This window comes from Nicotiana tomentosiformis, chromosome 4, assembly GCF_000390325.3.
Source record: "Nicotiana tomentosiformis chromosome 4, ASM39032v3, whole genome shotgun sequence".
NCBI lineage: Eukaryota > Viridiplantae > Streptophyta > Magnoliopsida > Solanales > Solanaceae > Nicotiana > Nicotiana tomentosiformis.
This window is the reverse complement of record NC_090815.1, coordinates 74,674,907-74,699,253: the sequence shown is the minus strand read 5'-3', so window position 1 is coordinate 74,699,253 and position 24,347 is coordinate 74,674,907. Positions and strand designations below refer to the sequence as shown.

The following is a 24,347-nucleotide window of genomic DNA, read 5'->3' as shown; positions in this document are numbered from 1 at the left end:
ATCTTCGCTTTACCCCAAGACCCACGGGCTTTTTCTCGATCTGGTTCCTTAAAATTTTGAAGAAAAGAGTCTGAAAAATGAGATCGGGATCCTTAAAAAAGAACTCGGCAATCTCAATTTCTTCGGTGATATATTCTTTTCAACAAGTGTGCTCGATTGATTTCTGAAACATGGGTTAAAAGACTGCTCCAATGAACTAGGATTGGTTGTAATTAACCCCAAAAGAATAAACAAAAAAAAAGAACAAAACTGTGCAGAATATGATGAATGAAGAACGAGAGAAGAGAAGGGAAAATGGGGTGGAGACTGGAGAGGAAGACCCCTCGGTTGGGGTTGGGGATACTTTTCCTTTAATTTTTTGTTCATTTTAAAAAAATAAAATAAAAATTGAAGCCATGTATCGATGGGTAAAAAGTGTAAGTTTCCTAAGGAAAAAACAATTATTACTTTGGTATTCATCTACGCGCCCAACGGAAGTGAATAACACTTCTTTTGTTATGCTAGCAAAAAGTGTTTAATTGGTCCATATTTTAAATGGTATAAATGTTATATTGGAACTAAGCATTGACCAGGTGCTAAAGTGAGAGAATCAAATAAGTTTAGGGGGTCGTCTGTGACTGAGTTTGGCCTTGTGCTAACTTACAGTGCTTTGTATTGCCTTAATTTGAAGTGGTTATTTTTGAGAAATTAGATAAGCTTAAATAGGTTATGTAAATGCCCGAAGTAATGGGAAAGTAATAATTGAAGTGAAATTTAATTAAATTGAATTGAATGATAAAATGGATCACAAGTAGGAGTGTCAATGGCGGTTCGGCCGGTTCTTTTACAAAATTTGTAGCATATAAATTTTTCGATTATTATATTTTGTATAACCGAAAGTAAACCTTTTGAAACTGCCTCAATCATCTCAATTTCTCTTCGGTATCGGTACGGTTCAGTTTTCGATATTTTTTAAAATGTCATATAAGAGTCGTTAGTGAAAGTTAGAACACGATAACATGTGTACTTGGGTAGGACTTTGGCATGATTTCTAGACATTTTAACTGTTTAAAAGATGATGAATCAAGGTAAAATGAAGATGGCCATAAAGATCCATCTCACTATTGTACAGCAGTGTAAAACAGATTAAGCAAAGACAAGAGGAATATAAATCACACAAGTAAAAAAATATTAATCAAGCCGAGATTCAAGAGTAGAGTCGTTAAAAAATTAAGTATCCAACAAGAGAAATCTAAATCATACGAAAGGAAAGATATCCAATACGACAATACCTTGTCGCTTGCTACTAGATCACTAGAATACCTTATTGCTTGCTACTCAAGATGCTTGAACTAATTTAGTTTTAATAGCATAATAGGTTTGGGAGTTGAGACTTTGAGCATTAATGTAATGACCTGACCGGTCGTTTCGAGTTCTAGCATGTCGTTCGGCGGTTTGAGACCTTGAGTAGCTTTACTATATGTATTATGACTTGCACGTGTAGTCGATTTTGATTTTCGGAAAGTTCAGAGTTGATTTGGAAGAATAATTCTCAATTCAGAAGCTTTAAGTTAGAAGAGTTGACCAAGGTTTGATTTTTGAGTAAACACCCGCGGAATCGGGATTTGAAGGTTCCTATAGGTTCGTAAGGTGATTTCGAACTAGGACGTATATTTGGGTTGAGTATTGGGTGGCCCGGGAGTGATTTGGTCCTTAATGTTGGAAGTTTGCATTTTGAAGGTTTTTAAATTTGCTAAGTTAACTTGGAGTGGACTTCGGTGTTATCGGACCTCGGGTGGTATTCAGGGATCTTGGATAGGTTCATTTAGTTGATTGGAACTTGTGTGTGAAATTTGATCGTGATCCAGAATGTTTAAGAGTGATTCAGACACTTAAGTTGTATACTAGTCACGTTTAAGAAAATGAGTTGACCACAGTCTAATAGTGGACTTAACGAGCCCGAATTCATGATTTAAAAGTATTAATAGGTTCGTATGATGATTTTCGACTTGTCCACAAGTTTTGGTCAGATTCTGATGAGTTTCGAATGAGTTTGGATTGTGTCACACTTTTATTTGATGTTTCAGTGTCATTTTTAATTTTGGCATAAAGCGTACCATATTGAGAAAACGACATTTGATTTGTGATTCTATTAAGACACTAGATCCGTATCATAATTACAGAATCATAGCAATAAGAATCGTCGAATTCCGAGGTCGTATGAGAGAGTTATGCCCATTTTCGTGTTGGAAAAGATTGCTGGTTTCTGGTGCGAACTTTTGTTTTCGCGAATGCGAAGGAGGTCCCGCGAACGAGAAGAAGGAATTTTAAATAGACCAGTCAGCGCGAAAAATTGCTCTTCGCGAAGGCGATGGTGTCTTGCGAAGGCGATGAACAAAAATCATCTGGAATTGGAAACCGAATATTTTAGTATTTTGAGCATATCTTGAGTTCTAGAGCTCCGTTTGAGATGATTTTCACAACGTTATTCTCGTCTCAACAAAGGGGTCAATATCTAACCTTTTGTTTTGATATTTTTCTATGATTGTTATTTTCGTTGGTTATCATTTTATCAGTGTTGGATTGTAGAAAGTGGGGTTTTGAGCCCCAAAGTTGAGAAATGATAAACCCTTGATTTGAGGGTCAATTCATGAACAAAATTATATGATTTTCTACATATAGACTATATAAATTATGGATAATAGTTATTTTCTATAATTTTTTAAATTCGGGCGCGAGAGCTTGGGGTTGGCTTTGTTGACTTTTCGTGCGGAGTTGAAAATTTATTTCTAATTATTAAATTACGAGTCTTTGAGTATATTTTGATTGGTTTGCACGTTCTTTGACTAGTTTTGGATCGTTTGGCATTGGTTTGAGATGTTAGAGAGGCGTTGGAGCCGGCTATCGAATTTCAAAGCGAGGTAAGTCTCCTGTCTAACCTTGTAAGAGGGAATTTACCCTGTAGGTGCTTTATTTGTTGTGTGCTACGTGTTATGGGAGCTACACACGTATGAGGTGACGAGTGTCCGTGTGTATGCTAGATTCTTGATGAGGTCCGGGTAAAAGTAGACTCACACCATGTTTTAACTATATTACTTGAGTTATCCTTGCCTGCTTAGATGCCTTAATTTACATTTTAGCCTGAGACTAGACTTGTGTAGAGTACCAGACTTGCTATTTTGGATACTTGACGAACTACTTGATTAGTCGTGGAAATTATGTTTCCTTTTAAGGATTTCTTCTGCGTTGTGCGTATTCGTCCGAAAAGTTTCTTAAATTTAATAACTCATACGTATATTCGTGAGTGGGGCTAGTGACCCGTCAAAATTCATATTCTTATGGGATCGGGCTGAACGCCTCAACAATATTCTAATGGGATTGGGTCGTCCGCCTCGACAGTATCATGTAATATATTCTTATGGGATTGGGTTGTTCACCTCGACAAAGTACACTATTCTTATGGGATCGGACCGTTCGCCTCGGCAGGATTAGTAATACACTCTTATAGGATCGGGCCATTTTCCTCGGCAGGATTAGTAATACACTCTTATAGGATCGGGCCATTCTCCTCGGTAGGATTTGTAACACACTCTTATGCGATCGGGTCATTTGCCTCGGCAGTTCTATAAAGCACTCTTATGGGATCAGGCCGTTTGTCTTGGCAGAATCGTGCGTAATATGCGATAAGGAGTCAGCGTACTTATGAGTTCTTCTGACTTGAGATGTGACATTTTATCTAGTGTTGACCATTATGTATTATATTCGAGGTAGTATCTGTTAATTGAGTACTTCGTAGTTACTCTTCTGTTGAGGATTGTGTTATGCACATATATTTATTTTGTTGCTTTTATGTGCTATGCCTCATACCTGTCTACTTTTATTGTATTTTGATCATTGGATCACTAGTAAGTGTCGATGTCGACCCCTCGTCACTACTTCTTCAAGGTTAGGCTAGATACTTACCGGGTACGCATTGTTTACGTACTCATACTACACTTCTGCAATAATTGTGCAGGTACTGAGATAAATACATTTGGTGGTCATCTTGGCGCACATGCGCAGCTGCTGAGGAGACTTTGTGGTAGCTACATTCTATGTTACGATCCGCAGCACACAGAGTTCCTATCTTATTCATTCACTATATCCTTTCTATTTTATATTTCAGACAGATATTGTATTAGTATTGTACTTCCTAGTAGATGCTTATGCATTTGTGACACTGAATTTTAGGGATTTCTAGTGGATGTTCACAGTTGTACTTAATGATATTATCACCTCGCTTTGTGTTTTGGGAAGGAAGGGCGTGTATTTGTATGGTTTCTAAATTTAATCCCATTTACTTATGTAATTTCAAATTTTAAAGCTATAAAAATTGATAAGGATTTGGAGGTTTATCGTTGGCTTGCCTAACGACATCGTTGGGCGCTATCGTGACCTATGATGGGAACTGGGTCGTGACAGTTGGTATCAGAGCACGAGGTTCACTTAGGTCTCATGAATCATGAGCAAGTCTGGTAAAGTCTTGTGGATCGGTACGAAGACGTCTGTACTTATCTTCGAAACGCTATAGGGTTGTTAGAAGAACTTTCATTTCTTGATTCCTTGTCGTGCGATTTGATTTCGTTGAAGAATATGTCTTCAGTTCCTTCCTACTCATTCATACGCGATGCCGAGCATTCGATATCAGTTGGGCACTGACAAGTTGTGGTAATACTACAGATGTGGTGCAGGATGTTCTTCTCTGCGTGCGCGGACGGACTACTATCTTCGTCTTGTCGAGGTGTGTTCGCATTTCTTCCCAGTGTTGGTGTTGCTCACGAGTCTGGGGCTATGCACAATATATTGTGATGTTTCTCTTATTGTTATCGTGCAGTGTAGCATGAATAGTAGGGTGTTTACTTCTGTGTTGCGACGGTGAATGCTTCGGGAGGAGGATTATTCGATTCAAGATTGGGAGGTTGGTGTTTATTCCAGCGTAGGTGAGGCAATTGGACTATGGATGTTCAGGCTTTGGCTGACGGAGTAACGAGATCGGATATTTTCAAACTTGGTAGAATTCTTGTTCGTATTGGTGTGTTCTCGTCCTTATTTGAGCGCATTAAGGTTCGTCAGTATGATGGTTTAAATTTTCCTGTCCTTAGGGACATAGTGTTGCGAAGTGGTACCTAATAAGCGATTATCAGAGATGACGATGTGTTACGACTTCGGGGTCGAAATGGTATTTCAAGTGTTAATAGTTCAAGGGTGATGATCCTTGAAGAGGCTTAGAGTTGATGGCATTTTATTTGATCGGGTGCTACGAAGATGGATCGTGATTTGGGGTTGATCCACTCCCAATCCACACTCAACAATGAGTGGAAGAGGTCGTTAGAAGAATAGTACCCAACTATGAGTCGGGGTCGATTTCCTTAGGGAGCTAAGTGTGGGTGTTAGAGTGTACACTTGATGCGTGTACACGAAATAGGTAAAATACGCTTCCAAACAAGTTGGTTTTGCAAATTACTTCTATAAACTATACTATCAATGATTAACTAGAGAAATGAAACTAGAAATTGATTAATTATTTTTGATTGTTTTCAAATAGGTAAAAGGCCTAGGAATGTAACCTTCGCCTAGGTGTTAGCCTAATAGGTTAATTACGTTAACACTTATTTTAGTGATTGGGTATATTATAGCTCTCAACTCTAAGTTACCCACTCGATACCTCTCGGTCATAGAGTGATTTTGCCCAATTTGGCTTTCTCAAGCCAAAATGGGTATCAAGCCAAGTAGTTGATATGAGCTCAAGTCGGATTTTCCCTATCTCTCGTTCAAACCCTTTAATTAGGCTAGTCAAATCCTTAACTAGCCCAATTTCTTGTTAGCCAAGTTTTGCTAAACTAGGTCCCTCTTTCTCAAATAAAGACCAAGTCAAAAAGGCGTGAATCAATGTTTGCAACTATTAATTAAAGCATGAACAAGGTTAAATAACAAACACCCAATCATAAACAAGCATTAGATTAATTACCCATAAGGTTTACACACTATGGTTGGGTCACAACCCTAGTAAATATCTAGCTACTCATACTAGAAATGGAAGAAAATAAAGAAAAAATAATAATTAAAGCCATAATATAAAATTAAAATGATAAACTATTGTGTCTTTGACCCAAATTGATCACAAATTACCAAAAGTGGTAAACTACAACGACTGCAGCTCAAAAAACTACCAAACTTGACCTAAAAAAGTAATTCCCGTCTATTTATAGTGGCCTAAAATTCGCTGACAAAAATGCCCTTCGGGAGGTTCTGCGGCCGCACAATTTCATGTGCGGTTCGCACTTTGCTCGAGTCTGCAGGTTGAGATATTCTGCAGCCGCACAATTTGATCTGCGGCTGCACTTGAGCTTCTGCGGCCGCACAATTCTATGTGCGGTTCGCACTTCTGGCAAGGCTTCAATCTTGGTCATTTTTCACACTCTTTGAACCTTTTGAATTCTTGTCAGTGTGACCATGTTTTGCGACTGCACAAATTGTGTGCGGTCCGCACTTCTCTTTAATAGGCTTATGAGCTTTACACCAGAGCTGCGGCCGCAGAGAGAATTCTGCGGTCCGCGCTTTCTTCTGCGGACCGCACTTTTGGTCTGCTGCACACCTTCTTTCCTTATGAGCTGGAACACTCCCTTTTGAGTTAGATTTCTTCACTAGAGTCCAAATCTCCAACATTCCTGCAATTTGCACACTTTCATTAGCTTTGGGAACATAAATCAACACTTTCGGACTAAAACTAAAGCAAGAAGGTACTAATAAGTGATTAAAATCCACACTTATCAACTCCCCCAAACTTAAGTCTTTGCTTGTCCTCAAGCAAATAGATTAGTTCTCACCTCTTCAGAGTGAAAGGTCATTTCAGCGAGTCAATAGTAAGCCATTCATACTAAGTTGGGACCACAAATTACCCACAATACTCATGCATTATCAACAAGGTGACAATTCACATATCATCCACATATAGTTCTAATGTAACATTTGAGCTTCAAGAATTGACTTTACTCATTGAGGATTCTTGTTCTATCATGTAGATCATGGTGGACTCCAAACTCTTCCTCCTCTACCTTCCATTTTCCAAGCTCACTTCAAAAGTTAGCACTCAATCTTTAGATCAATGGAAGGTTCACTCTTCTCTCACAAAAGAATGTCACAGGTACGACTTCAAGTACCATAGGCTTGCCCCTCATGTAGATCACCACTAATGTAAGCTCACTCGGTTCAAAATCAAGTAGGACTTCTTTCGGGTTGTAATGAAGGATTTTGGATTGGGGTAGGATACCATATGGGTAAGTGGTTACACCTTTCCTTAAACACTCCACATTTTCATTTCTTGGCTCACATTTACCAATTCTTAGTTGCATTCTTTTTTTCTTGGGGGTTAGAGAGACTTGACATCACTCTTTCTTGTTCATTTCTTTCATTTTGTCCCTTGATGCTCATGTTAGGGATAATTACCTCTTTTTGATTCCATCAACCCTTCCTTTTATTCTCTTTCTTGCATTTTCTTTTTCTTCTTTCTCTTTTCTTGCCTTCTCTTTCATAGAGATTATTTCTTTTCTCTTTTTGGTGCCTTGATACCTCTTTCAAATTCCTCAACTCTCCCCCAAACTTATGCCTTAAGCCACTTATTTTACAAGAGTGTTAAGAAAGGTCCGGGTGCCAAGAGAGGATCACGGCAAAACAGGTAAAGACTTATATCATGGTTATCAAATGAGAAAGGCTAGAGGCTCAAAGGGGGTTGAGTAGGGATAACAACATTGGTTGGCAATAAAAATCTCAAACAGACCAAGGAAAGCCTACAATCATTTTCCAAACCAAGAAAACATAAGATTTCGCCTTGAAGCACATTCGGGACAAGTTCTAGACCATTCACACGTGTACTTGGACTAGCAACGAAAGATCACCTAACCCCTCACGCAACTAGACCATAAAAGAGGATAGAGTCGAGAGCCTATAACAACCACAATCAAGTTAAATATCACTATGGTCCATTAAACCACTCAATAATTACCAAAGTCAACTCAAGAGTCTCAAAGTCACTAACTAGAGCTATTTTCTTTTGAAAACATTGTTTCAAACCATAATCACATAGTTAAGTGTATTGGTACCAAATGAAGCATGAATAAATCTTTTTTGAGAATGACTTGATTAGGCCTTTTATTCATTACTATTACTATTATTATTATTACCTAAACACAAAAAAAGACGGACTCATTCCCTTAAGAAGGTTATCACGCCATCGATCCTCGGGACGAGTTACCTGGTTCACATAAAACTACTTTTGGAAAGAACCGTGGCATTAAGAAAATCAAGGGCTTATTATCCATACTACTATGAAAAAAATATAAAAATAAGCTACTAACATAAAAAGAAGCTACTAACAAAACAAAAACGAAAGTGGAAAGTTAAAGAAGCTAATGAACAATAACTACTAAAGATAGATAAACTACAAATAAGAAAAGAAACAGAATCATCCAATTATTACAGTCTGAATGTATCCAAAATGTGTCAATTAAATAAACTCCACCCCCGAATAAAAGTAAGCATTGTCCCTAATTCTTAACAAAATAAGAGTGAAAAGAGTGAGGGCGAAGAAAACTCCCTAAGCATCCTTAGACATCTCAGTGTCCCCAGCAACATCATCTCCCGTTGGGTCAACCAACTGTATCTCATTATCATCATAACTGAGAGTGGTAGGAGTAGCAAACATTGCACGCACTGCCTCAACCGGTGCAGATGGATCTGGGGCGGATGAGTCTGGGTCAAGTAACATGTCAAAAGGAAAATCCCATGCTGTTGCAAGTCAGGTCACCTACTTCCTAAGCTTATCAACTGATCTCTTGCTTGCTTGGGACTTCCTCATCTTCTTCACTTCCTTGGTCAACTCCTCAATAACCGATTCGTGCTGTACCAGAGTGTCCATGATCATCTTTTGGGTGTCCAGAATCTTACGCAGCATCTCACTAAGATTAGTGGAGACCTGTGGTGCCTATGTAGATGACTGCACTACAACAGTGCTATATATCTCAGACAAGTTGGAAGTAGCTGTCTACATCCAGTTGTTGAGACTCGCCAATGTATGGGAGACTCGCAGAGCAGATAATGGAGTTATAGGCATGGGCACCAGCCTCGGAGCTATAGCAGGGGCTGCTCTGGGGGCTGTGGTAGGACCTGGAGATGGTGGCAGAGGCGTAGCAGTAGCACTAGGAGAAGGCTCAGCAGAGGTAGATGGAATGTCAGTTGTCTCAGAGATTACCACTGTCGGCTCATAAGACTAGCATGTGGTGGTAGAAGGCTGAGCTCTCTTCTTTGGGTTTTTCGCATCCATCAACGAGTACTAGTAAAATGGCTTCTTGGGCTTCACCTTGGTATCGTATGATCTTGGATCTACCTTTGCATCAGTAAGGTACTCTGTGATAGTGTTGGGATAAGGGTAGGCCGTGTTGGTCTGCTGTGCTACCAATGAAATGTTATCCAACATCACGACACCCACAATAATTAGGTACCCGACCATGATAGAAGCCATAAGAATAACACATGGAAGAGGCAGATGGGTCTCATTCTGGCATGGATCAAGTCTGCTACACACAAAAGTCAGCCATCCCTTCGCCTCAAAGCTCAATGTGTTCCGCTGAATGGGAAACCCAACAGTGATCCATGGTGGTAGTGGCCCCGGTGGTGCTAAGATCTCAGCTAGCCATGGTTAGACTTCTTCTTTCATAGCACACTTCTCTAGGTACTCCTTCGGCTCCAAGTCCTCAAATACCAAGAACGCATTTAGCATGTGCTGATCAAACCTTGCGTAGTTTTGGTCACCTTTGTCCCCTTTCGAATGTGAGAAATGTTGGCGTAGAACTCGCGGACAAGGTGCTCTTTGGAATCTTCAACTTTCTCATTGAACCACATCCAACCCTTTCTTGCTCTGAACTGCCTCAACACTACAGGGTTATATCTATCCAAATCCTTCAACAGAAACTGCCGCTCAAGTGTTAATTATCTTGCCGGCCATCACATACGGAACTCAGTGAAGGCAGCCAAGCTAACAAACCTATCCTCCCATATCTCATTCTTATTTGATATCTCCATACCAGTGGATGTACCCTCTCCCCCTCTACCATCATCAGGGATATCCTGTACAATTTGCGCATCTGTGTCTGGGGCAGCTGCTAGGTCAGAAGTTTGGCTAGCACTTTTCGACCCCTCGAAAGTGTTGTGAGATGAATATGCCTCATCCATGGGCTCATATCGCCCTTGTGGCCTAGACTATGTAAATTCCTGCTCCTCCGGAATAGAGGCGAAGTTGTTTTCAGAAGCTTCTCTAGATGGGACATAGGAGCTAGACTCGGAGAGGTCTGCACCCCTTCCCTCTGCATGCAGTGGCCTTCTTCCTAATAGTTTTGGGCTAGCTAAGGGTCAAGGTACCTCTACCTCGACCCCTAGAAGAGTCACCTCTGCCCTTTGTAGTGTCACCGTGGCCACGCGATCGAACCATTGTCTGTATCAAAGCAAAAGAGATTGTTAGTTGCAAGTTATCATTCAACACATTCAAGACTCATGTAGGCAAGGGAGAACAATGTGGACACAGTGGGGTTACTACGGAAACAACATGCTGCAGGAATGGGGAACTGTGGTCCGTACATTTTTATGTGCGGACGCAAATAGGGAGTGCAGACCGCACAATTGCAAGTGCAGCCGCACTTTTGACAAGTAAACTTCAAAGATATCAAAAGCCTCCTCTTTGAAGTCAGTGCGGAGGCCGTCTGCGGCCGCAGAATTCATCTGCGGTCTGCACATTTTCAAGTGCGGCCTATCTCAGATTTCTGCGGTCTGCATAATTAAAGTACGGCCGCAGAAACACTTGTCTTCACCAGGTTCCCAAAACACAAACTGCGGACCGCACAAATTTAAATACGACCACATATTTCAAAAATTACGTTTAGGCTGTCATTTTGTACTTAGATTTTGCAATTAATTGTATAAATCGGTATGGCAACATGGTATAAACATGAAATCTAACTAACCCAACACGTTAGAGCATGTACTATCAACTACCCAGTTCAGATCTACCTCACATGGACACATGGATGAACTCTAATAACAGATGACCTAAAAAGAAACTAAAATTTCAAAAATTAAACTAACACACAAAAAAATTAACATAAAATGAAGCATACCAAATAGAGTGAGTGTACTGGGTGTGTAAGCACAGGTAGGTGTATGTGGGGGACAGTGAAAATATCTCAGGAAAACTTGCAGAGTAATAGTGATTGTGAGGAGAGTGAAAAGTGTAAAATGAACTCAAAAGTTCTATTTATACTAAGAGTCATAAGAGGGAAAAAGGGTCGAGTGCGGCCGCACTGCAAGAGTAACAGTGATTGTGAAGAGAGTGAAAAGTGTAAAATGAACTCAAAAGTTCTATTTATACTAAAAGTCATAAGAGGTAAAAAGGGTCGAGTGCGGCCGCACAGTTCCATGTGCGGTCCACACTCTTTCACCTGGGTCTGCCTTCTCTGAGCCTCATGTGCGGTCCGCACATTTTTCAGTGCGGCTGCATAATTCGTCTTGCGGTCGCAGATTTGCCCATCACTGACAGAATCAAAAATTCAGAGAGTTTACATTTTCACACTTTGGCAAGCTTCCAATTGTTCGGTCCACATGTGAAATGTGTGACCGCGCATGTACCTCTGCTGTAGCACATGAAATTGTGCGGTCCACACAAATAAAGTGTGGTCCGCAGTTCCTTCAACACTTAGCTATTTTCTAGTCCACCCTTTCTGCAAGTCACAGTCAACCCTGTAGCACACTTCAAATCAAGTTAGAACACAAATAACATCTAACTACAAAAGAAAAAGGAAAAGAACATGGGTTGCCTCCCAAGAAATGTCTGATTTAATGTCGCAGCACGACGCAATGTCAAAGCACCCTCAAGTGAAGTAAATAACTGCCACCACATGGCTATCTCCATCCTTACCCAAGTAGTGCTTCACCCGATGGCCATTGACTCGGAATACTTCATTGTTTTTGTTCTTCAAGTCTAATGCACCAAAAGGTATCATACCAACAATTTCAAATGGACCACTCCACTTGGATTTTAACTTTTCGGAAAACATTCTCAACCTTGAGTTAAACAATAATACAAGATCGCCCACCTTGAACTCTTTGTTCTAAATGTATTTGTCATGAAGATATTTCATCTTTTCTTTGTACAAGGGCAAACTCACATATACATGGTACCGGAACTCATCCAATTCATTCAAATGTGTAACCCACAAGTTAGCGGCTACATCCCAATCAAGATTTAATTTCTTTAGAGCCCATATTTCCTTGTGCTCTAGTTCCACCGGAAGATGACAAGCTTTCCCGAACACCAACCGGTATGGAGACATTCCAATAGGTGTTTTGTAAGCCGTCTGATAAGCCCATAATGCATCATCAAGCTTCTTTGACCAATCCGTCCGATTAGCATTCACCGTTTTAGATAAGATAATCTCTATCTCCCATTTGGAGACTTCCACTTGCCTACTAGCTTGTGGGTGATAGGGAGTCGTGACCTTGTGAGTAACACCGTACTTGCTAAGTAGAGTTTCAAAAGCTTTACTGCAAAAGTATGACCCCACATCGCTTATGATTGCACGTGGAGTACCAAATCTTGTAAAAATATTCTTCTTCAAGAAAGCCACTACACTTCTTGCCTCATTGTTGGGTAAAGAGACGACCTCAACCCATTTGAACACATAATTCACCGCGACCAAGATGTAAGTGTTTCCACAAGAGCTCACAAAAGGCGCATGAATTCAATGCTCCAAACATCAAAAATATCAACCTCCAAGATGGTTGTGAGAGGCACTTCATTTTTCTTTAAGATTCCACCGGCCCGTTAACATTCATCACATCTCTTCACCAAATCACTACCATCCTTGTAAAGAGTTGGCCAATAAAAACCACAACTAAGCACTTTGGCCACCGTTCTTGCTCCACCATGATGACCACCATATGGTGAAGAATGACAATCTCCCAGAATATCACCTTGATCTTCTTCTGGCACACCCCTCCTAATCACCCAATCCGTAAAATTCCGGAAAAGGTATGGTTCATCCCAATAATAATCTTGACAATCTCATTTGAGCTTCTTCCTTTGGTTTGAAGAGAACTCATCCTGAATGATTCCACTCACAAGAAAATTTGCCAAGTCTGCGAACCATGGCACCTCTTTCATTGAAATTGCCAAAGGTTGCTCGTCGAGAAATGGGTGATTGATTTCAAGGCCATCATGCGGCCTCCCCTCCTACTCCAAATGAGACAAGTGGTCTGCCATTTGGTTTTCACTACCTTTCCTATCTTGGATATCAATATCAAATTCTTGCAACAAGAGCACCCATCTCATCAACCGAGATTTGGAATCCTTTTTTCTCATAAGATAACAAAGGGCTGCCTGGTCCGTGTGGACGATAACTTTGGCACCTATCAAGTACGGGCAAAACTTCTCAATTGCAAGCACAATAGCAATGAGCTCTTTCTCCGTAATGGTATAATTGACTTGGGAACTATTCATGATTTTACTAGCATAGTAGACCGGATGGAAAATTTTGTTGATATGTTGCCCTAAAATAGCCCCAACTGCTACATCACTTGCATCACACATGAGTTCAAAAGGTACACTCCAATTTGGCGCGATAATGATAGAAGTAGTTGTCAACTTGAGCTTCAATAATTCAAAAGCTCTCATGCAATCATCATTGAAATTGAACTTGGCATCCTTCTCAAGGAGCTTGCATAATGGGTTCACCACTTTAGAGAAATCTTTGATAAAGTGCCGGCAAAAACCCGCATGGCCTAGGTAACTCCGCACACCCTTCACCGAAGTTGGGGGTGGAAGATTAGAAATCACCTCAATCTTTGCCTTGTCAACTTCAATTCCATTCCTTGAGATTTTATGGCCAAGGACAATACCTTCCTCGACCATGAAATGACATTTCTCCCAATTGAGTACCAAGTTGGTTTCTTCACATCTAGTCACCACTTTGTCCAAATTTGCAAGACAATCATCAAAAGAATCCCCAACCACCGAGAAGTCATCCATGAAAACTTAAAGGTAGTCCTCCCCATGTCCGTGAAAATAGCCATCATACACCGTTGAAAAGTCGTCGGTGCATTGCACAAACCAAATGGCATCTTCTTGAAAGCAAAAGTACCATAGGGACATGTAAAGGTTATTTTCTCTTGATCTTCCGGAGCAATGAGAATTTGGTTGTAGCCCGAGTACCCATCAAGAAAGCAATAGAAAGCACGACCGGCCAATCTATCGAGAATTTGATCTAAGAAAGGAAGTGGAAAGTGATACTTCCTTGTTACTTTGTTGAGCTTGCGATAATCCATACAAACCCTCCAACCGGTCACCGTTCTTGTAGGAATCAATTCATTCTTATCATTGGTAACCACCATCATGCCCCCCTTCTTTGGGACATATTGAACCGGAGAGGTCCACGAACTATCAGAGATGGGGTAGATAACCCCGACATCCAACCACTTGATAATCTCCTTCTTGACAACTTCTAGCATAGCCTCATTGAGTCTTCTTTTATATTCAATGGATGGTTTAGCGCCATCCTCCAATTTGATTTTATGCATGCAAAATGCGGGGCTTATACCCCGAATATCCACCAAGGTCCACCCAATAGCCTTCTTGCTCTTTTGTAATACCGCCAATGTGGAATCAACCTGCACGTTATTCAAATAAGAGGAAAGAATAATCTGTAAAGTAGAACAAGGGCCGAGAAATTCATATCGAAGGTGTAGAGGCAATGAATTCAACTCCAAAGTAGGTGGCTCTTCAATAGAAGGCTTTGTAGGAGGAGTCTTCCTATTTTCAAGATCCAAAGATAATTTTCTGGGTGCATAGTGTTACGACCCCATTCCTTGCAAAGAGTTCACGTGTTCCATGAAACCATCCACCTCGTCATCATCAAAATTGAGTAAAACGACCTCCAACATATCACCAACATTTATAGTAGCACTTTTATCATCAACAATGACATCGGTCACCAAGTCCACAAAAGAACATACCTCATTGCTATTTGGTTGCCGCATGGACTTACACACATGGAATACCACTTTTTAATCACCAACCCGAAAAATGAGTTCTTTGGCTTCTACATAACTAAGAGCCTTACCCATAGTAAGGAAAGGTCTTCCAAGAATGATTGGTACTTCATAATCAACTTCACAATCTAGAATGACCAAGTCTGCTGGAAGAATGAATTTATCAACCCGGACCAAAATATATTCAATCATACCCAACGACCTTTTCATGGTACGATCGACCATTTGCGATCTCATAGAAGTGGGTCTTGGTTGCCCAATCCCCAAAGTCTTGTAAACCAAATAGGGCATAAACTTTATACTTGCCCCAAGATCACAAAGAGTCTTAGCAAACTCGACACTTCCAATTGTATAAGAAATTGTGAAAGCACCGGGATCTTCCAACTTAGGATCTATTGAATGAACAATAGCACTCACTTGATGAGTCACTTTGATAGTCTCAAAATTCATCGACCTCTTCTTTGTTACAAGATCTTTCATAAACTTTGCATAACCGAGCATTTGTTCCAAAGCTTCTACCAATGACACATTGATTGAAAGGCTCTTCATCATTTGAATGAACTTCTTGAATTGATTCTCACCATTTTGCTTGGCAAGTATTTGGGGGTATGGAGGAGGAGGCTTAGGCAATGGCGCCTTTGCCTTTTGCACTACCCGTTCCGGTATGTAAATAACGTGTTCCCTAGACGGGTTCACCTCCTCTTGAGTCTCTTCAACACTATCATCAATATCAATCTGAACTTCCTCATTTGCTTGAACAACATTGTTTGGGATCTCTTCTTCTTGCATTACTTGGTCATCATTGACAAGTCACCTTTCACTTGAGGTGGGTGCATTCCCGCCTCTTCTACTTCTTGTGATAACCACCATAGCATGCCCCATATTGTTACCACCCTTTGGGTTCACCATTGTGTCACTTGGTACTGCACCCTTAGGATGAGAATTTGGAACTTGAGAGATTTTCCCCATTTGAACTTCTAGATTTCAGATTGATGTGTTGTGTGAGGCAAGTTGGGCATCCGAATCGACACTTTTTTCTATCATTTGCTTGAACATATTCTCAATACGTCCCATCTTGATTGTTGCCTTCCCAATTTCCTTGGTTGTTTCCACTCCAATTTCCTTGATTTTTGTTATTATACCAATTCCCTTGATTGTTAGAACTCCAATTTCCATGGTTATTTAGTTGTAGCCATTGTTGTTGGTTTGGGCCTTGGAGTTGTTTATTTGCCCTTGAAAATTGTTCAAATATTGCACTTCTTCCTCTTGCTCATTATAAGAATCATCTTGATCAAAACCGCCATAATCTTGCACATAGTTCTCCACTCGGGTTTGCATTTGTGGACCCTTGGTCCTCTTCTTGTTCACCAAAACATTAACTCCCTCCATAATATGAACTTGCTTAGGAGCTTGCACTTGGTTGAGTTGGGACTTTGCTAGTTGAGTCATGGTTGTTGTCAATTCGGCAATGGCTTGCCCATGGTCTTGCAACTCTTTGTAGAGGTGGATTATATTCGGATCACCTTGTGGGACATTGGCCCGGGATTGCCAAGCCGACTATGTTTCCGCCATTTCATCAAGAATTTCATACGCCTCCGCATAAGGTGTTGTCATAAAGTTGCCACCGGCCAATTGATTAACCACACATTGTTTCGTAGTATTGATACCATAGTAGAAAGTTTGTTGAATCATGTTGTAGGTCATATCATTGTTTGGGCACTCTTTCATCATCGTCCGATATATCTCCCAAATCTCATGCAAGGGTTCATTGGGCTCTTGTTTGAATGCCAAGATCTCATCTCGAAGTGTAGCCATGTGCCCAGGAAAGAAAAGCTTAGCAATGAATTTCGCCGCCAACTCATCCCAAGTGTGAATTGAATGGTTCGGCAAACGTTCCAACCAATCTAAAACTTTCCCACGTAGAGAGAAGGGAAAAAGCCTTAGCCTCAATGCATCCTCGGAAACATTAGTTTGCTTGCTCCCCCAACATGTATCCATAAAGCCCTTCAAATGTTTGTAAGCATTTTGGGTTGGTGCACCGGTGAAGAAGACACGTTGCTCAAGTAAAATGAGCATCATGTTGGTGATTTAAAAGTTGCCAGCCCTAATACGGGGAGGGACTATTGCACTAGCATAACCTTCGTTGGGTAATATCCAGTATGGAGCCGCTTGTGGTGGATGTGGTGGAGGTGGGGGTGGAATGGGCACGTTGTTTTGTGGTACCCGACCTTTCCGATTAGCTTGTGGCACTTGAGGTACCTCTTCGAGTTGCTCCTCCTCGCTGTCCAAGTCCCCTAAAGGCACATTTTCGAGCTCATTGTTTTCCATGATTGTACCTAAGATTTCTTAAACAAGTTAGTAACACGGAAGGGAGAGAAGATATTCTACAAAATACACTCAAATATATAGCTAACACCGTTAAAGCTCCCCGACAACAACACTAAAAATTGATCCACTCCCAATCCACACTCAAAATGAGTGGAAGAGGTCGTTGGAAGAATAATACCCAACTATGAGTCGGAGTCGATTTCCTCAGAGAGTTAAGTGTGGGTGTTAGAGTATTCACTTGATGCGTGTAGACGAAATAGCTTAAATACGCTTCCAAACAAGTTAATTTTGCAAATTACTTCTATAAACTATACTATCAATGATTAACTAGAGAAATGAAACTAGAAATTATTTAATTATTTTTGGTTGTTTTCAAATAGGTAAAAGGCCTAGGGATGTAACCTTCGCCTAGGTGTTAGCCTAATGGTTTAATTACTTTAACACTTGTTTTAGTGATTGGGGTGTTTTAGCTTTCAACTCTAAGTTACCCACTCGATACCTCTCGGTCATAGAGTGATTTTTTTCAATTTGGATTTCTCAAGCCCAAATGGGTATCAAGCCAAATAGTTGATATGAGCTCAAGTCGGATTTTTTCGATCTCTAGTTCAAACCCTTTAATTAGGCTAGTCAAATCCTAAACTAGCCCAATTTCTTGTTAGCCAAGTTTTTCTAGACTAGGTCCCTCTTTCTCAAGTAAAGACCAAGTCAAAAAAGTATGAATCAATATCTGCAACCATTAATTCTAAAATTAAAGCATGAACAAGTTTAAATAACAAACACCCAATCATAAACAAGCATTAGATTAATTACCCATAAGGTTTACACACTAGGGTTGGGTCACAACCCTAGCAAATATCTAGCTACTCATAGTAGAAATGGAAGAAAACAAAGAAGAAACACTAATTAAAGCCATAATATAAAATTAAAATGATAAACTATTGTGTTTTTGACATAAATTGATCACAAATTAACCAAAAGTGGTAAATTACAACGGCTACAGCTCAAAACACTACCAAACTTGACCTAAAAAAGTGATTACCCCAAAATTTGCTAACAAAAATGCTCTTCGGGAGGTTCTGCGGCCGCACAATTCCATATGCAGTCCGCACTTTGCTCGAGTCTGCAGGTTGAGAGATTCTTCAGCTGAACAATTTGATCTACAACTGCACTTCAGTTTCTGCGGCCGCACAATTCCATGTGCGGTCCGCACATCTGGCAAGGCTTCAATCTTGGTCGTTTTGCACACTCTCTGAACTTTTTGAATTCTTGTCAGTGCGACCATGTTTTGAGGCCGCACAAATTGTGTGCGGTCCACACTTCTCTTCAATCAGCTTCTAAGCTTCACACCAGATCTGCGGCCGCTGACAGAATTCTGCAGTCTGCGATTTCTTCTGTGGCCGCAGAAATAATTCTGCGGATCGCACTTTTGGTCTGTTGCGCCCCTTCTTGCCTTATGAGCTGGAACACTCCTTTTTGAGCTAGCTTTCTTCATTAGAGTTCAACTCTCCAACATTTCTACAATTTGCACACTTTTATTAGTTTTGGGAATATAAATCAACACTTTCGGTCTAAAACTAAAGCAAAAAAATTCTAATAAGTGATCAAAATTCACACTTATCAGGGGCGGCATAATTGGGGACAAAGGGAATGTGAATGCTTGATTATCATTTGGGGATGCAATATGGTCTCGAGTTTTAAACTTTTTGTTGGATCTTCAGTTGATGCTAATGGAATGAATGGATTCTTACAGCAGGTGGACAAGTGTGGACTCAGGAGAATTATTTGGGGAGGCATGTACTGCGATTTGGGTCTGGATCACCTGAGGAAGATGGCGCGACATCATGAAGTTGAGTGTGCATTGGGGCTGACAATTCGGGTTGTGCCATGATTTGTGCAACATGAACTTACGCGAATTTAGTTGGGCAACACTGTGGGATCGTGGTACTGAGAAGGACAAATTATTGTGGGTTCTTGGGACATGTGATTGTGGCTTAAATCCAAGTGGGAGAGCCTATCGTCGATGATTGGGTAACATGGTTATGTGTTTTTATAGTTTTTGGATTTCGATACGTTGGCATATTAGTTATGACTTGAAGATGAGGACATCAAGGGTAACTCGAGCAAGGAACTTGATGGATTTGTTTTGTATTTTGCCTTATCGATTTATGGAGGTTGTAGGATGACTCAGATTTGATATTCCTTGTAGATGTAGCGTGCTAGGGAAATGATTCACTCGATTGCTTCTTCTGGAGTATTTATGTGCTAACAGAGTAGTAGTCATTCGATACGTTTGGCTATGTGTTCGGGGCTAGTTCATAGTGGGTGACTCTCAAGAATGGTTCTAGTGGATTCGAGATCTAAGATATGGTACCTAAATATTTTCGGACTCGTGTGTGACTAAGGATTCAAGTTTGCATCAGATTGTAAGAGAGACTCAAAGTATTTATACATCCTTATGGGTTCAACGATGTAGCATTAGAGGGATGGAAGAGATAGCTTCGGATTCGTAGAAGGTCTCTTCAGAATTTGCGTATCAGTTGGAAGTACTATTGAGTGCATGAGAGGGTATAAATGGCTTATAGGTATTGAGACGATTTGGTCTTGTGATTTGGGGTCACTCGGGAGGAGTGTTTATTGAGATCCATTATGTGCTAGTAAAGAGATGTTATTTTGAAGGCAAGTCAAGAAGAAAACCTGGAGAAGTAGGGTCAGTATAGCAGTGGCTTGGATTAAGATCCATAAAGGCGTTTCATGGAAATACTTGCGGGCTTGGCAGTCTTCGTGATTTGATGGCTTGATTACGTGCAGATGATTCCCGAAAAGTTATGATGTTTCGACCATGACTTGAGATTGGTGTCGTCTACGGTTAAGGAAAGTTGGTTGCGTGTTGTGATTGTTTTCTCCTAATATGAGTTAAGTAAAAGGTTTCTAATCGATGGAGTGCTTATTCTAATTGTGATTCAGAATTTATAATAGGATTATCGTATTTCCATATGATTGTATGGTGGTTGCAGTGAGCTGTGTGGAATTGGGATTTGAGGGGTCAAGGTTGTGGTTCAGGTTTGACAGGAATGTCACGAGTTAGAGGCAGTGGGGGAGATTTTGAATGTTCAGAGTATGCTGGCACTATTTTTGGTGTCGTCTCAGAATGGTCTGTTTTGTGGAAGAATGTGTTGATTTGCGGATACTTGACTAGCACTACAAAAATAGCATGGTCGGTGGCCATTGATGTTCAGATTTTGTTACTTGGTGCGGAAGATTGTGGGAGTATTTCCCATGGTAATGCTATGAATCTATCTCATAGAAGAGGAGCAAACCTAACAAAATAAGTACAAGTGTGTATCCAACCTCTCACAATTATGGTGTGCAACCTGATTCACACATGATATTGTTTTAGTGTGCAACCCGATCCAAATATTATACCCGTGGCGGCGTGCCACCCGATCCACACATAATAATTTACATGGGAATACCCATCGAGCCAAGATGCTCATACTCACTAGACACACGTATATCAACAACAAGCACGCCAAGTGCATAAAAATAACACTGGGGAGACAAATAGCATAATGTGCCACGGAAGGGGCCAAGTACAACTAAGGTGCAATAAACACCCAACATCTTGAGAGCCATCTCGCCCATATAACACCACAAGTCTACACAGGACCACAACACTCGGGTGAATAATCAAGTCGCCTCACAACCCACATAGCATAAAACATAATACATGAAATTGATAGGAATGACATCCTCCATGCCCAAAGACTCATCCATAGACAAATGATGTGCTGAATAAACATATCCGATCTGGTGTAGAATATACATTCACATTAGGCCTACCAATGGACCTCTAAACCAATTTCGAATACCCAAAAATAGGTAAATAGCCTTCCAAAAATCCATAATGACCCTATCCATGACACATACAATCAACGGTTAAATCCTGAACAAACTTTCATAGTCTGCAACCAGATGAATAGTTCGCCTCTCATAAATAAATTCTCCAATCTGTGACTGTACCAGAATCTCCATACTTGTTGGTTGTTATATCTGTTATGCATGTTGGGTAGTTCTGGTACTTGGGTTCCTTTCCTTATTGATCATATTTGAGTTGTGATTTGTTGGATCGCGTTGTAAGGGATCTTAGATGGTGCTTGATGTGGCTTTTCATCCGAGCAACTTGTACTGTGTGAGACGAGATTATTGGACCTGGAATCAGTGCAATCAGATTTGTATAATATATTTTTGGAGGGGGAATGCCGCTAATCAATTCAAAATGCAGCAATGGTTCTTGTCGAGCGGAGAAACTCCATGAAATATTTGTTTGATGGGTGGTTATGCATTTCTACACATCTCTTTCATCATTGCAGTATTGCAAGGGTTGACAAAAGGCTTTTATTTATCCGAAGGTTTATTACCGGTACCAGGTTAAAATATTTGCAGCTATTATGGTTGGATGATATTACTATGGGCATATGAGCGATGCAATACGTCGTGTGGTTATGACTTGGGTGTATAAGTATGTTTTGGTATAGCTTGTAAAGATTGATGCAGTGTATGTATGCAAGAATCGGACCTTACAGTAAATTTCAAATGTTGGAATTTGGTTCTAAGGCTTGTTGACTAAGGTAGCAAGAAGGATCTTCAGCCTGGGTTGAGCTAATATGCTTATATGGATTGAGGTGGCACGAGTATGTGCACAAGGAGTTATACACTGATTTGGTAGTTTGGGAACGACCCTTGGCACATTCGAGGACAAATGTATGTTTAAGTGTGGGAGAATGTAACAACCTGGCCGGTCATTTCGAGCTCTAGAATGTCATTCGGCGGTTTGAGACCTTGAGTAGCTTCACTATATGTATTATGACTTGCATGTGTAGTCAGTTTTGATTTTCGGAAAGTTCAGATTTGATTTGGAAGAATAATTCTCAATTTAGAAGCTTTAAGTTAGAAGAGTTGATCAAGGTTTGACTTTTGAATAAACTACCAAGGAATCGGGATTTGAAGATTCCTATAGGACCGTAAGGTGATTTCGAACTAGGGCGTATATTCGCGTTGAGTATCGGATAGTCCGGGAGCGATTTGGCGCTTATTGTCGGAAGTTTGCATTTTGAAGGTTTTTAAATTTGCTAAGTTGACTTGGAGTGGATTTTGGTGTTATCGGAATCTGAGTGGTGTTCCGGGACCTTGGATAGGTTCATTTAGTTGATTGGTACTTGTGTGTGAAGTTTGGTCATGATCTGGAATGTTTAAGAGTGATTTGGAGACTTAAGTTGCATACTAGTTACGTTTAAGAAAATGAGTTGACCACGGTCAAATAGTGGACTTAACTAGCTCGGATTCATGATTTAAAAGTTTCAACAGGTCTGTATGATAATTTTGGACTTGTCCACAAGTGTTGGTTAGATTCCGATGATTTTCAGATTGATTTGGATTGTGTTGCACTCTTTTTTGATGTTTCAGCGTCGTTACTTTTGGCATAAAGGGTACCATATTGATCAAACGACATTTTAATTGTGAATTCTATTTAACCATTAGATATGTATCGTAATTATAAAACCATAGCAACAAGAATCGTCGAATTCTGAGGTCGTATGCCCATTTTCGTATCGGGAATGATTGTTGGTTTATGGTGCGAACTTTTGTTCTTCACGAACGCGAGGAAGGTCCCGCAAACGCGAAGAAGGAATTTGGGTAGACCGGTCAACGTGAAAAATTACTCTTCACGAACGTGATGGTGTCCCGTGAAGGCAAAGAACAAAAATCACCTGGGCAGTGTTTTAAATTGGCAAATCGAGCGTTTTAGTATTTTGAGCATATCTTGAGTTCTAGAGCTCCGTTTGAGGTGATATTTGCGGAGTTGTTCTCGGTTCAACAAGGTAGTAAATAGCTAAACTTTATTTTGATATTTTTTCATGATTATTCCTGTTTTTGTATCATTTTATTCGTGTTTGGATTGTGAAAATTGGGGTTTGAGCCCCAAAGTTGAGAAATGGTAAATCCTTGATTTGAGGGTCAATTCATGGACGAAATGATATAGACTATATAAGTTATGGGTAATATTTATTTTTAATAATTTTCTAATGCTGGGCGTGCGGGCCCGGGGGTTGACTTTGTTGGCTTTTCGTGCGGAGTTGAAAAATTTATTTTTAATTGTTAAATTATGAGTTTTTGTGTATATTTTGATTGGTTTGCACGTTCTTTGACTAGTTTCGGATTGTTTGGCATTGGTTTGAGGTGTTAGAGAGGCGTTGGAGCTGGTTATTGGATTTGAGAGCGAGGTAAGTCTCATGTCTAACCTTGTAAGAGGAAATTTACCCTGTAGGTGCTTTATTTGTTGCGTGCTACGTATTATGGGAGCTACGCACGTATGGGGTGACGAGTGTCTGTGCGTATGCTAGATTCTTGATCATGTCCGGTTAAATTTAGACTTACACCATATTTTAACTATATTACTTGAGTTATCCTTGCTTGCTTAAATGCCTTAGTTTACATTTTAGCCTGAGACTAGACTTGCATAGAGTACCGGACTTGCTATTTTAGATAGTTGATGAGCTATCTGATTAGTCGTGAAAATTATACTTTCTTTTATAGATTTCTTCCGCATTGTGCGTATTCGTCCGAAAGTTTTCTTAAATTTCATAACTCACGTATATTCGTGAGTGGGGCCAGTGACCCGTCAAAATTCATATTCTTATGGGATCGGGTTGAATGCCTCAGCAGTATTATAATGGGATCGGGCCCTTCGCCTCGGCAGTATCATGTAATATATTCTTATGGGATCGGGTCGTTTGCCTCGACAGAGTACACTATTCTTATGGGATCGGGTCGTTCGCCTCGGCAGAATTTGTAACACACTCTTATGGGATCGGGTCGTTCGCTTCGGCAGTTCTATGAAATACTCTTATGGG

The 24,347-nt window shown here is 40.3% G+C and overlaps 1 protein-coding gene across 1 annotated transcript; it reads right to left on the bottom strand.

Moving 5' to 3' along the window:
• Positions 1 to 15,123: 15,123 nt before the first annotated feature.
• On the bottom strand, positions 15,124 to 15,897 carry LOC138909951 (uncharacterized). Its single transcript, XM_070201168.1, has one exon. It carries the CDS (start codon positions 15,895 to 15,897, stop codon positions 15,124 to 15,126), a length of 774 nt encoding a protein of 257 aa, XP_070057269.1.
• Positions 15,898 to 24,347: the final 8,450 nt, after the last annotated feature.